This window comes from Eumetopias jubatus, unplaced genomic scaffold (genome assembly GCF_037043125.1).
Source record: "Eumetopias jubatus isolate StellerSeaLion01/CBP00866 unplaced genomic scaffold, mEumJub1_p1.0 scaffold_4, whole genome shotgun sequence".
Lineage (NCBI taxonomy): Eukaryota > Metazoa > Chordata > Mammalia > Carnivora > Otariidae > Eumetopias > Eumetopias jubatus.
In genome coordinates this window covers 101,016,554-101,032,364 of record NW_028274810.1, presented here as the reverse complement: position 1 = coordinate 101,032,364, position 15,811 = coordinate 101,016,554, and the positions used below count along the sequence as shown (strand labels likewise).

Below are 15,811 nucleotides of genomic sequence, written 5' to 3'. Positions count from 1 at the left end.
GCCACTTAGGCAAAAGTAAATCACACATCTATTCAAGAGCGTTGTTAAATGGAAGGAATTATCCAAAGGGCTCCACCGCCGACTGAATAATTTTAATACAAAATGCCTAGCAAATCTCCCTATGCTGCCGACAAATCACCAGCTGAGGCAAATCCCAGATAATGAAACACTGTAAGAAGGGCTCTTTTTAATAATTTAGCCCATCAAGGAGTAAGTATCGATTCTTGTTTTCAGCAGAGGAGAGCGAGTTATCTTCGGCCTTACAGCTCAGTGACAACATCAGGGGATTTAATCACAGTGCCTTTCCTGCCATGCAATCCTTCAGCTGTCACCTTGGATTCTTTGTCGTTCTTCATCCATTTCTAGAGAAGCCCTGGGCTCATGGACGTGTCTTCCCTACTTAACCAACAGTAACCATAGCAGCATTTCAAGTTCTACAGATTAAACATATCTGTCAATTATCATTTGCCAGCTGCCTTTCTTTTAAATAAGTTTAACAATGCATCAGATATCTTTGTGCATTCCCATCTTGTTTATTAACGAATCTGTTCAATATCTTAACAGCAGATTGACATTCAATCACTATGGTGAGTGTGCCAATCTCTGGACATCTGTGGATATTTTTAATACATCCAAGTAGGCACTACTAACAAAGGAAAGCTGTCTAGGTATTAACCACCAATTCCCCATTCTAACACAGAGGGTCAGAAAGTCCCCAAACATTCAAAAAACAAAGTTTTTTTTTAACCAAGTAGTAAATTCAGTGGTAATATTAATTTAAGAGTATTCCTGAATCTTTATATACTACAAATACATTTTTTAAAAAAAATTTTAGACTGAAATCAAGCCAATTGGTCTCTGATTCAAGTACAAATCAAACTGCCCTCATCCCTGACAGAATGTTCTGCACTCCATTTACACTACTCTCAAACTCCACTAATGTCATTCAATTTCCTTTTTGTTATCGTGGACAATTAGCCCCACCCTCCACCAAGTATGCGGGAGTAGGGAGTTGGGGTCAGCCACTTCTGCTGCTAATTTGCCTTTGGATGCAATTCCAAAGCATCCCTCCACAATCCTTTGGATCAAGTCACCTTACTAATTAGTCCCAAGGTTTTCTGGTTCAAGGTCATCACACACACACCTATTGCAGGACACCAAAGGCATTGTACAGCTGCCTTTTTAGTTCCTTCTGTTTTTCCTTCCAAACTATAAATCGTTACAAGGCCCTGGGGCAGTGCAGTGGCATTCTCCATTTGATTCAGGCATCAAGGAGAACTGTCACTTGTCAAGAGGCTGCAACCAAGGGCAGTAGCCTCATAACCAACAACACAACCCCCACTTTTCTGTTTTAAGAGTACAGCGAGCTTCCCTCTAAGAAAGATTCAGAGGGCAAAAAAAAACAGCATTAGAGACCAAACAGCAAATAAATTAAAAAAAAAACATAATAAACCAGCTTTATATTACGTTAGCTGAAAAACAGATATGTGCGTGTGTACAAGGTTTATGCTATGTGAGTTCCACAAGCCCAGGAGAATTCAAACAGGTATGGAAACAAATATTTAAAATAAAAATTTTTTTCTGAGCTATATACTAATATCTAATCACTGAAACCATCATCAGGAATACTCTTCGGGTCCCACATCTCTTCCATTTCAGTGTGAGGTAGAAAACGGTGGAAAAATACCAGTCACTTCCCTCCGAAAAAAACCTATGTACAATGGGTTTTTCTGGCTGGTACTGGCCGATCTCCCCTTTCCCCATCAATGCTATACTTCGCGTTGATGGTCTCATTTGTCACATTTAATGTATTCCTTTTAAAAAAAAAAATCCTTCACCTTATTTTTTTATAATATATATTTTTTCCTGTCTCCTAAATGAAGACAACTACCAATTCAATAATTAAGGAGCAACTTCTCAGAGTCAGGAACTGTTCCAGGCACTGTAGACAAATAGTTAGAATCACAACTCCTTCATTTACTCTCACCAGAAGGATAGACTGCAGTGGACCCTTGAACAATACAGGTGTACAGTGCGCAGGCCCACTTATATGCAGATCTCTTACAGTCCAATAATATAAATGTATTCTCTCTTCCTTATGATTTTCTTAATAATATCTTCTTTTTTCCTAGCTTACTTTACTGTAAGAATACAGTTTATAATACATATAACATACAAAATATATGGTAAGCAACTGTTCATGTTATTAGTTAGGCTGTTAAAAGTTTTGGGGGAGCTGAAAGTTACAGAGGGATTTTCTACTGTAGAGGGGGGCATCAGTGCCCCTAAACCCCACATTCTTCAAGGGTCAACTGTATATGTACATGAAGTAGCCGGGGCACAGTGTCAGGGACACTGGCTGGCTGTCTCTCTTGGAGAGGAGCAAGAGGTGGGGAAGTAGGAGAAGAGGGCTCATTTCTCTTTTCATTTCAATGTATAGCTTAAATTTTTTTAATGTATTCATTTCCTGGGTTGTCTGTTTTATAATTTCAATTAACAGAGTTTAGAGATACATGATTTAATTCTGAGTAAGTTTACATACAATCAAATAAATAAGCAGCACTACTATAGGTATTACAACGTAAGTGAAGAAGATAAACCAAATGTGCCACACATTAATGCCCCATAAGGACAAAGTCACATCAGGCAAACTTCATTTAACACGTATGGAGGTTTCTCAATTATTGTAACAAAAATAAAAGCAAAAGAGCTGAATCATCTTGAGGAACCTGCTAGTGTAATCAAACATGCCATACACCATCCCCCAGCCCCAATAATCTGGGCCATAAGCAATCAGTAACAAGTGGCTCTTTCATTTCAGCAAAACACAACCACCCATTCTATTAAATTAATGTTGGTAGTTAGAATTTCATTGTTTTTTTTTTTTTTTAGTTTGGTTTGAATTAATTTATAAATTGTCTCTTAAAGCTGTAGTAGGGATATAAACATCCAGATTATACTTAATTTGTGTGCTGAAGAAGGCAAGACATTAAGTGATAAGGGAGAAACAATTTTAAAATGCGTAAGATGCTCAGGTTTGAGAAACATAGGAAGTCCTGGAACTGGTCTATATCCTGCAAAAGACACGATCAAATCTGCATTTACAACAGTTACTGAGGTGGAAGGCAGACTTCCATTTGCTAAAGCTGGCTGCCCATCAGAATCTCCTGGGGAGTGCTTGGAAAGACTATGGATTCCTGGGCCTCCTTCCAGAACTACTGAAATAATATTCTGGTTTTACAAGTGAGGAAACTGAGGGGAGGAGAGATTAAGTAACTTGATCACTAGTAAATGTTGCCAACATGAATCAAATCAAGACCACAATTTCAACAGTAAAAATGTGTATTTTTTTAACTATGTTCATGATCTATTACTTATAAGCAGCTTTTCTTGCACTGGAGCATAAAGAGGGAACAAACACCATCACAGGTTTTCCCTCTTTCTACCAAAAAACAAATTTGAAAATTTATATAGTCCTTTGTTGCTAAAACTGAAAAACACCCTGAAGGCTCAAACAGGCTCTTCCACCCCCACCTCTTGTTTCTTCCTTTCACTTTACTCAAAAATCCCACACTTGAATTAATGGTAGCTGAATTCTGATCTACTTTTCAAAGCAGAGCAATTTAGCTTGAGGTTAAAACAAAAAAAAAAAAAAAACAGTGACATTCCACAATCACCACAGTGACTAGGCAAAAATAATCATTTTTAAGATTTTATTTATTTATTTGACAGAGAGAGAGAGACAGTGAGAGAGGAAATACAAAAGGGGGACTGGGAAAGGGAGAAGCAGGCTTCCTGCCAAGCAGGGAGCCCAATGTGGGGCTCGATCCCAGGACCCTGGGATCATGACCTGAGCCGAAGGCAGACGTTTAAGGACTGAGCCACCCAGGCGCCCTTGGCAAAAATAATTGTGAAGTGCTACTCTTACTGGTTGAAAATTCGATCAAGAACATGATATTTACATGGCCTCAAAGTTTCTCCCTACAAATTACTTATTAATTACGAAGGAAAAGTTAGTAACTTATCCAAATAATCAAAGGTAACATCACTAATGTGACAAACTGATATCACAGTCTCTCTAATGTAAAGACCTCGGGACACAATACCACTAATAGTCTGGCCTACAATGCATAACCTAAATCTAATAAGCAGGAAACAGCAAACAACAACAACAAAAAAACTGGATTATACTCTTTAAAAACATGTCAATCTTATGAAAAGACCAAAAAAAAAAAAAGAAAAAAGATTAAGACACTGTTCCAGATTAAAGGAGGGTTAAGAGACATGGTAACTAGGTATCAGTGTGATGCTGGTCTGGATACTTGGCCCCAAAGCCAAACTGCTGTGGAAGGCACTACTGGGACACACAGCAAAACGTGGATGTCTATAGATTAGATTAGTACTGTTATACTGTTAAATTTCCTGCTTTTAGTAACTATGCAGTGGCTATATAAATAAACGTCCCTGTTCTTCTATAATACACACCTAACTATTTTAGAAGTAACAAGTCAAGATGTCTACATTTTACTCTCAGATTCAGAACAATGGAACAGAGAGCCCAGAAACAGACCCACATAAATACAGTCAACTGACCTTTGACAAAGGAGCAAAGGCAATACTATGGAGCAAAGACAGTTTTTCAACTACTGGTGCTGAACAACTGGACAACCACATGCAAAAACAAAAAAAAAAGAAATCTAGACACAGTCTTTACATCCTTCACAAAAATCGACTTGAAATGGATCACAAACCTAAAATGTAAAATATAAAACTTCTAGAAGATAATGTAAAAAAAAAACTAGATGACCCTGAGTTTGGCAAGACTTTCTAAATTCAACACAAAGCACATAATCCACAGCAGAAAGAACTGATAAATTAGACTTCATTAAAATTAAAAACTGTTCTGCAAAAGACTGCCAAGAAAAAAAAAAGATAAGCCTCAAGCTGGGAGAAAAGACCTACAAGACCTGTCCAAAATATGCAAAGAACCTTTAACACTCAACAACAAGAAAATAACCTGATTAAAAACTGAACCAGAGAACTTAATAGACACCTCACCAAAGAAGATATACAGATAGCAAATAAGCATGTAAAGAAAAGGAAAAAAATGCAAAACTCCACATCATATGTCATAGAGAAATGCAAATTAAAATAGCACTTAGATACCACTATAGACCTATGAGAATGGCCACAATCCAGAACACTGACAACACCAAATGTTGGCAAGAATGTGGAGCAACAGGAACTCTCAATGACTGGTGGGAATGCAGTATGATACTGCTACTCTGGAAAACAGTTTGGTTGTTTCTTTAAAAACTAAACATACTCTTACCATACAACCCAGTAGTCACCCTCCCTGGTACTTACCCAAAGGAGTTGAAAACATATCCAACACAAAAACCTGCACATGGATGTTAGAGCAGCTTTATTCATAATTGCTAAAACTTGGAAGAATGAAGATGTCTTTCAGTAGGTTAATGGATAAACTGTAGTACATCCAAACAATGAAATATTATTCAGCATGAAAAAGAAATAAGCTCCAAGCCATGAAAACACATGGAGACATAGGAGGAATGTGAGAAATTTCTGCACTTTTTGCTCAATTTTGTAGTGAACCTAAAACTGCTCTTAAAAGACTAAAGCCAACTGGGCGCCTGGGTGGCTCAGTCGTTAAGTATCTGCCTTCAGCTCAGGTCACGATCCCAGGGTCCTGGGATCGAGCCCAGCATCGGGCTCCCTGCTCGATGGGCAGCCTGCTTCTCCCTCTCCACCACTTGTGCTCTCTTGCTCTCTCCCTCTCAAATACATAAAGTCTCAAAAAAAAGAAAAAAAGACTAAAGACTATTTTTTAAAAAAGAAGAAACAAGTACCTGATATTCAATCTAATTACACAACATGAAATCAAAGACAAAAACAGAAAATGCTCACTTCTAGGCATGAGTCATATTAATTTAGTATAATAATTTCTATAGACCCTGAAAAGGACTGATTAACCTTAGGTTACTACTTAAACTTCACTCCTGTACCTAAGAAAAATCTGGTACTCTACTGAGGGCCTTTATATTTATCAGAGCTGCTGTCACCAAAAGTACTATATGATATCCTAAGATGAGGGGTAACACTAAAAAAAAAGTTAAGCTAAACAAAACTGCAAGTTCTACTTCCATGTGCTGAAATTTCTTTGGCAATTTATATTAGTCAAATTAATTCTGGAGAATTTATAAAGCCTGAGAACTCCACATATTTGCAAGGTTAAAAGACCAACAGTGTCTGTAAGTAATAAAGGGTGATGCAGTAGTATTGGTGAAAGAAACGAAACTCAGTGAAACCTACAAGTAGTCCTTACCCCTCGTATAGACCTATGGTTACAAAAAGACTGCTTAAATAGTAGGCAGTTTTATAAAACCATAAGGTTATTCAAATCTATGTTCTCCAAATGTGGCTCGATGCTCCTTTTGTTAAAAAAAAAAAAAAAAAAAAAAAAAAGAGCAGACGAACATGACAGAAAGACAGCCCTTAAGAACAAACTAGCTGAAATTAGCCTTTGTGAGAGAACAGGATATGAAAACAACCGATCCAAGTGAAGGAATTTCTCTGGAAGCGGGGCATAAATGCTCTCTATTACTAATACTGGTCGGCTGGGTGTTTTAAGATTTTTTTTTTAAGCTTGTTACATTAAAATTCAATAGCTATTAATCACCTTTCATTTAGGGTAGTTGGATTAATTCCAGCATTTGTATCAGGATTTTTCTAAAAATTCAGTTGTTTTAACACCTTTCACTACAATCAAATATAAAAGACAATGGTTATTTTTGGCATTCTTAATGTCAACTGGGGACGCCAAGGAAATACTGAAAAAGGAGGATATCCTCAGCAACTCCTGCATATCTACACAAGCAACCAGATTAGAGTTCTTTATATGGAACAACTACATAAGAAACATAATCAGCATTTAAAACAGCATTTCATAATAAATGTTCATTTTTAATTATTAAATAGTATTGAAGCCCCAAGTATGAAAAATACCACTGTTAGAAATGATTCTTAAAAATGATAAATCCCTTACAAAGGCAAGAAATACTACTTTAACATTGGTATGAGTTATAGTCACAAAAGTTTAAACTAGATATTGAGGAAAGCGTTCTTAGCTTTTAAAGAAGTAAATGATGTAAGGCACAGGCCGGCTACAAGACATCCTTTATGGGTCAAGGAAGGTAGCAAGGAGCAGTGGAAAGAGCACTCACTGACCAGATACACAGGAGACCCAGATTCTGGCCTAAGCAGCCCCTCATGAAGCAGGGATCTGGGGAAAGCCACTGGGCCCTAGCTTCCTGCTCTCTGTTAGTGCAGCACACCTGTGTAGATCGGTGGAGTGGATTTACTCCAAGGGAAATGCAAAGTCAAATTTCTTACATGCATTAAGTTTTACCTGAAACAAACACACACAGATTAACAAACACAACAGACTACAGGAATTATTTTTCCAAATGTATGTAGATGTCATTAAATAAATAAAAAGGGAACTCAAAGAGCAGCTGTTTGTTAACGATGCATTTTTTTTAAACAAAAGGATACTAAAAATATGACCACCACAAGAGCTAATGGGAAAACAAAATGAACTAAGAAGGGTTCTCACACCATACTGTTACCACCACTATCCATTCATTCAGGGTGAGGGCCAGCATGGGACACTCTCAGTGGCAGAACCCATCTGCTCTACCAAGCAAGTGAGCAGTATGCCAGCTCAGGAGCTTTTCAAGTATAGTGGAGGCAAAGGTGGGCATCGCTGCAGGGACCATCCAGGAAATACCGAAGTCAGCCATGAGAGCAGTGGAGAGAATACACAAGGCCAGGGTGAGTTCCTGAGTTAAACCTCAGTCCTGACATTCACCCAAGGCAAGATTTTATACAATTGTAAACCTCAAATTTTCTCATCTGTAAAATGAAATAAATATCAAAAATTAAACTATGTGAAAAGAGTAGCACAGTGCCTGGGCACAAAGTAAATGCTCAATGTTAGTTTACTTCCTTAATAAACAGCTAGCTGATCTGAGGATTTAGATGCACTGCAGAGACTTCATAGTGCCACAGTTCTTAATTCAAATTTTTTTCCAACATTTTAGGAATCTACTGATTAGCATCCATGGTTGAAACGAATACTCTCTCCAGAAAAATTCACATACATATAAGACTCTGCAAGCAATTTCAGGAAGCTCATTGACCATGCTAAACTCAAGACTCCTCGGGGCCTATGGACCTCAGATCGAGAATGTCTAGAACACGAATAAATTATTTAAAACCTGAATTTGTATAATGAAAAACTATGCGACAACAGATAATGCTTAATGAATGCTTATTATATGCTTAATGCCATGCTAAGCAATTCAATGAATTATTTCATTATGCTTTGCAACAACCCTTGAGGTAGACAGTAGTGCTATGCCCATTTTATAAGGGAGAAAACTAAGTGTTAAGAAGGTTAATTAACGTGTCCCCTGTTACAAAGGAATGCATCATAAGAAAAACATGTTCTCTAAATAATACACCAAAAACAAAACCAGTAGTTCAAAAAAAATGATGGAAATAAAATAGTTCAACCCACTATTACAGTCCTGTCTCACTTATCTGTGTTAGTCATTCAACAGAGGTCTTAAACATGCAAAAAGATAGGACTACAACATAAAAATATATAAATGAATTAGTCTAACCCTTGATCTCCTAGTAAGGAAGGGGTTAGGTGCCCCCAACAAGAATTCCAGCCTGCAGAGCCACATCCATGACAATGAAAATAAATATGCATTTTAAGTTTCCTTTAAATAGCTGTACCTTTCTGCTCTGGATAGAGTCTCTGTCCTTGCCACTGAAACCATCCACTATTGGGAGCACCTGGGGGGTGCGGGGGAGGGGGAGGCACACAGAGGGGAATCTCTGCCCAGTCTAGGGAGAATGTGGCAAATGTTTTCTTTGCCATCTCACATCCCTCGCTACCCCTGAATTGCCAGCAAACACAACATTTCTTGCTTTAAAAAAAAAAAAAAATCCAAGCTAACAGATTCTCCACAATAAGTAAAAAGGCTGCCTTTCCAAGCACAAATACTTTAAATACGAACAGATAAGTTAAAAACTTATAAAACTAAATCTATGAGTTCATGTCATCATTACTGTAGAAACACAAATCATATATACCTGAATATACAAAGAAAGTTAAATTATGATGCAGTTAGCACTACCCTATAAAATCTAAATTAACCAAAATAGTCTATTAGGGAAGACATCTGGTGTATCATGGCAAGAACTGTTAATGATATTGTCTGCAACCCTGTAATCAATTTTTTCCTCCCAGCAGCTCTCTCATTGCACTGTATTAGATCTGTGTGCCTGCAGAATTTATGAGAGCTCCACACATGGGGGGTAGCTTTGCCAACTGGATCTGATTCAGATCCAGCTCAAATGACTTTGGCAGCATGAAGCGTTGTTAAAGAACAATCAATACAGTTTGTTTTATGCAGCATCATCTTGACTCAAAGAAGATTTATTATCTTATTACAGAATCTTCTCAAACCTACATACGATGGTATCTGAGTATGCCACCAATCATGAACTTATTTAAATCCCCACTGAACACAATACTTCCACTGCTATAAATACATACATACATACATACATACATACATACATACATACATACTGGTCATCACTAATACTAATACAAAAAGTTTACTAAAAATCAATGTTATTATGAGCAAAATTTTAAATCCATTCAACAAATCCTGACTAGTGAGTATTGTGGTAAATGAAACAGTCTAACAATGACATCCACACTAAATGGAGAATAAAGTGAGAAAATATCAGCCTGAAAGATAAAATCATTTCTCAGATACGTATGGAAACAAGATGATAACTGGTAAAGGCTGAAGTTTTTAAAGTAGGTAGTCAAGCTGAGACTCTGCTAATTTGTCCCTTATGATGTCAGTGTATCTCTCCAGGGATTAAAATTAGACTTTTATCCACTACACTGGGTTTTATCTTCCATTGTGAATGGTTATTATATCAAAAATTCCAAGGATTTTGTGAACCTTTTTTCTGGTCTAATTCTTGATAAATTACACCAGCAACTATTTGAACATGAAATTATTGTTGTGATGATATATCATTCCTAGTTTTGTTTATGATTATTAACATCCTGTATCTCCACTGTCCCGGTCCTCTTCACTTCACACATGGGTGACAGCCCTCACCACATAACTGGAGCTTCCACAGTCTGCCCCAACTCCACACTGCTACTCAATCAATCTTCTTGGAATAAAAAAGCCTACGAAGGCTTCTCTTCTGCCTATCACATAAAAATCTTCCCTTGTCTCAACTTTACAACGCTCTATGATCTGGGCCCACATTATATCCCAGCTCTGCTCCCACAACCCACTAACCTGTGCTCTTCATGGATGTCCTGGGGTCATCTTCTCTCAACTCTCAGCTTCACCGGGCCCACAGCCTACGTGGCTTACAGAGACAGGCTGACATGTACACCTGGAAGGCTCCTCCAGTCTCCCTGTCCACGTGTTACCGATGTAGCAAAAACAAACCCAGCTCCTCAAAACCTGCCTACCTTCACAGAACTTTCCCAAGTGCTAGAGCCCATGTGAAGCACTCTCTTCTCCTAGTTTCAAGATATTATTTTTCTACACTGCAACTGAACAATTCATTATATATTGCCAGTATCTTGTATTATGCAAATGCATATGTGATGGCTATTCCCTGGTGTTATTTTCTAATTGAGTAGGCACTTGAACCCCACAGTCAGATTACATACAAAAGAGAAAGGTCTTCAACTTCTTTCACGATTAACAGCAGTCAATCAGAACAATAAACACCTGTCTTTCAGAAAATCTTATAATTAAATCCTTATAAAGGGGGGAAAAAAAAGGAAGACAGGTGTATATACAACTTTCATAAAAGGTGAGATATATCACACACAAATAACCCACATGGATCACTAACACCGGGCCCTGTGTTCTAGGGATAAAGCACCACAGACACTTCATCCTGCTGTACCTCACACACATCATTAGCACCAGGTACCAGAGACATTACCAGGGCACAGCTGAGAGCACCAGATCTAAACCCTAACTCAAGACTTTTGAAGTGTTTAATTCTGTATCTGGCATTGCAGAAAAGCCTAGCTACTCCTGAGCAATATTCTATAAAATGTCACCTGAGAGGACAGTATCCAAAATAGTTTAGATTCGTGGGTCATGAGTCCAAATGATGCTGGGGAAGTGCACATTCCACACGTGGACTCCAACTTACCCCCTTTTTCCCCATTTCAGTTGCCAACATCCATACTCGCTGCTGATTGCCAGCTCCTGCTCCTTGCAGCGGCCCAGCATGCTCTCTGCTGGCACCCAAATGCCCCACACCACCAAACCCCGCTGACTTCTGGAACTGTCCTAGAGGGGTAAGGCAAGTCCCGTATTTTGCTTCCTCTGTGCATGTACTTGTTACTCCTTTAAAAACACATACAATACAGCACATTTTTAAAGGGGCTCTGGGGAGGGAGGTAATATTCCTATTTTATACCCTATGGGATATAAAATATTGATAGCTTTTAAAAACGGGATTCTCCTTACCCCTACAGGCCCTCTCCCGGCTTCAGAAAGATGTTGTGGTGGCTGTGATGCCACCGGCAGAGAGCATGCTGGGGGGTCACACAAAGCAGGAGTTGGAGATCTGCAGCAGGCCTGGGAGTTGTGGACCTAAAAAAGAAAAGAGCTTTCAGTTAGCATGCCCAACGTCCCCTCCGGCCCTGGTTACTAGGGGCACGCAGCACACAAGCAGGAATCTGCACCATCCTTTAGCAGATGGCCTTTCAGAGAATTTGTTCTACTGCTGAAGTTAGCCTTTCTGCGTCAATCAGAGCTGTTTCCTTATTTCAGCAAGAACAAGCCTATGACCCTTCTGGCTCCACAGTGGAATCTGGGTCCTGTTGTAAAGCAGTATGGTGTGTGCCCCCAAAATAACCAAGTTAAGATGCGACACAGTGCCAAAGCACAGTGACAATGGCATGCTTTGCTTAGAATAAAAACAAAAAAGCAATGGTATCAGATAAACACAACTATAAAATGAACCACAAGTGGACAAACTGAGCTTTCAGAAGAGTTTCCAATGCGAGATGCTAGGGTCATAAGACAGATACTTAATAAGGAAATATTCAAGACATTAGGGGGTCAAAGAAAGACCCTATCATTTTCTCCAAGTCCTAGTTTAATTTTATAAAGCTGAAGGGAAGGTAAAAGACAAAGGCTTAATACCAGAGGAAAAAAAGACACCATTCAAATGAGCTTTAATTTTCTCACAACGCCCACCTGAACAGATACAAAACATAAAGCTCAAGAAAGGCATTATTTCTTTTAGGGGCAAAACCAGTTCTGGTATGTATCACATCTCTATTTTATTTTTCTTTTAAACTTTGAAAACATTTAAAAGCAGCAGCAGATTACAGAGCAACTTCTGAAAGCCAGCACTGTCCTTGTAAGAATCAAAAAGATACCTCAAATAACAGTTTGAGTGTGTCCCTTTCAGATATTCTAGAGTACATAACACTTCCAAAAAACTAACCGATCCAATATTGTGTGGCTTTAAATGGACTAAAAACTCCATAAAATCCAGATACTTATATAAGAATCTCTGTTCTTAAAGGTGTTTAGAAATGACAGATAAGCAAACTTTTAAACCATTGTTTGGGAGCCTTATTACACTTAGTTTCTTTTGAATCACTAACAACCTCCAGTGATCCAAGATTTTCATATCATCCATTAATTACTTATTTTTCTATGTCTCTTTTAAAACAAACAAAAACATGAATCCCAAGAAAATAAGCCAATACGGGGAATGTCGTCTTCACAATGGTTTCTTTCCTTTCGGTACAGATGGCCCTCTAGAGTGTACGCTGGGTGCCACACAGGACACTTCCCGTGCGGCCAATCTCTGGCTCCCACTGCCTCGGGGACAACACATGATGACACAAAGTGTTGTTCACAGCATAACCTTCACCACCGCACACCCCCTCCTCCCCATACCAGTGCTGCAGATTCCAAATCAAAGATTCAACTGTGCACTAGGATGTACAATATACTTAATATTTTTTACCACAATCATCCAATAAAAATGAATTGCTGATTAATTTTTTGCACTAGGAATTCATTAATCAGATCATTCAAGTCCTTATTCATTCAGATCAAGAGTTTTAAACCAAAAAGACACTTAGTAAGGCATTTCAAATCACCTTGGCATTGTTTTAAATATGCAAAAGTTCAAATAATTATTAAAACATTTTAAGTATTAAAAATACATTTTAAAACATATCACTGTTCTTATTTATCAATCAGAAAACATGGACAGTATCTGTTTCCCTGATTTTCTTTCAATCCTTCTAATGGGTTTTACTTGGACTATATTGAGTCCATTCTTAAAACACAAACACCCACATACATAAACAAATTACAAATGTCCAGTTCTAAGGAATCAAGTTTGAATAGTAAGACTTTACCAATATTCTTGCATAGCAGCTCTCTGCAAATATCAAATTGTCTCAAACTTTCTTAGGCTCCTTTTTTAGAAAAGATGAGAATGCCTAGTTTTCCACATTGAAAATATTTCACATAGAACAGGTTTATTAAACATTTTAGATATATATTTTATAGAACAGTATAATTAAACAAAACTCTTCCAGTGATTTCTTAGTCGTAAAATCCAAATAGACCAGGAGAAAACGAATTACCCAACTTCACAGTAATTGTGAACCATTAAAACTTTAAATCCCACGTGGCCTATAATGACTATCAGTCATGTGAAAACAGCCTGCTGAGAAGCTGAGTAAATGGGGCCAATAAGATGCTATGAGATTATTTATTCCCAAAGCCTCATTGTGACTTTCACTTACGTGAATACCATCCCCTCCATTTATATCATGCAAAAAGGCGATGGTGATTCAAAATAACTTTCAACATGATTGCCCCATAACTGGCAGGAGGAATATCTAACAACATTTTGTTCATTAAACTTGGGGCTAAGGATTTCATCCCCCTCCTGCTTCTTAAAGGATTAAAAAAAAAATTATAAACTTCAAATTTACATGCGAAAAGGACGTTTAGTCTCAGTGCATATATTTATTATTGGTGGCTTACTCCAAACAAACAGCATGGAGTAAGTCCAATACCCCATTAGAGTTTATTATAATGCTTACAGATAAGAACTAAGCAACCATGGCCTTTACTTGAAACAAAGGGAGAAAAAAAAGGTGTGGCCTCCAGAAGCACCAAATCAAGAACATGCATCTTTTCTTGACTTAGAAATCACCATATAAGAAGAGTGGTGTCACACTGACCCACTGACTCCTAACAGGTGAGAACAACTAAACTAGCGGAAAGGAACAACTCCTTGGGAAGAAATTATTTCAGTTGTACGTTCCATTATGTCTCTAAGTAATACTTAATTCCTCACTCTACAAACTAAAAACAGTTGATAATGAACTTCATGGGTCTCACTTCATTATCCAACACTACACTCCAAGTCGCAAAGCTGTGTGTGGGTGGTACTGACCTTTTCCTAGGAAATGAACTAAAAGGAGAAAAGGGAAGTATGGAAAGAAACGTTCACTTCTGCAGGCCTAACTTGAGGGACCATCAAGAAGAGAAAAACAGCCACGTTTTACACAAAAATGAACCATCACACCATAAGGCATTTTTCCTATCCACCCGACTTCTCGGGAATGTTTACCTATAGACTAAGCCCTCGTTACTTTTGCCAAAAGGCAGTAATATCAAAAATTCAAAATAGATTATAATGCCTAAAAAATGTTATGACTTTAGCTACACTCACGTAAATTTTCTGAAGAAAGTAAGAAATTGAGTTTTAATGTATTTTAAAAACAGATAATTGAAACCTATAAACTACTACACACTGCAGGCTAACCAAAATACTACACATTGTAAACTAAAAGTAAAGAAACATGTCTTTTTGGTTTGTTTAATAAACAGAAGGTTAATTTGTAGTTAATGCATCGTATCAAATTACTATTAAAGTTTTTCTAAAACTTTAGGCAGTGAATTTTTTCCACTGAAATGTTATTTCATTCAATATTCAATAAACATTTATTGTGGATCTTATACGGGCCAGGCAATGACCTAATAAGCACACAGTATACATCAGTGAATAACACAGGCATGGTGTCTGCCCCTACAAAAGCTTAGACCCAGAGCACCAATGAAACATCAACATCACTACCATGTCATTCCATGGAACAGGCACTATGCATCCACTCTGTGGGCTTGATCTTTTCATCTAAAAACCTCCTACCTGCAAGGTAGGTGCTTTATTTATACCCCAACCTCATAGGTAAATAAAACAAGGTTAGGCGGGTTAAGCATCTTGCCCAAGGTAGTAAAAGATAGCAACTGAAGAACAGACCAACTGATGTCAAAGTCAAGCTCCCAACACATGGACTCTACCATCCCTCCTCTCAGTCCCCGAGTATCACCTCAAATTCTGAATTAGCCATACTCACACTAATGCAGACCCCTGTCCCACCCCTAGAAAAGTTTTCAATACAAGATTTACCTAACATTAAAATGAATGCCCATTTCCTTAATGTTTATACACCATACATTCTGTGCTGAGTGGTCAGAGCAGCGAAGGTGGGATTAAATAACTGTGGCATGTGATGCATACATAATTAACTCATTGTACGTACACACAGAAGTGTGCACAGAGTGCATATTAACAAACTATCCCATATCCCCAGCATTATCTATGT

The 15,811-nt window shown here is 37.9% G+C and overlaps 1 protein-coding gene across 4 annotated transcripts in view; it reads right to left on the bottom strand.

Moving 5' to 3' along the window:
- Positions 1–15,811, bottom strand: part of RERE (arginine-glutamic acid dipeptide repeats) — a 411,621-nt gene that overhangs the window by 208,672 nt on the left and 187,138 nt on the right. For 3 of the 4 annotated variants that reach the window (XM_028108513.2, XM_028108514.2, XM_028108515.2), the window contains exon 4: positions 11,628–11,753. The exons of the other annotated variant lie outside the window; for it this stretch is intronic. In XM_028108513.2, coding sequence (XP_027964314.2) covers positions 11,628–11,753 — 126 coding nt within the window. The remainder of the gene's footprint in view (positions 1–11,627; positions 11,754–15,811) is intronic. 4 annotated transcript variants of the gene reach the window in all.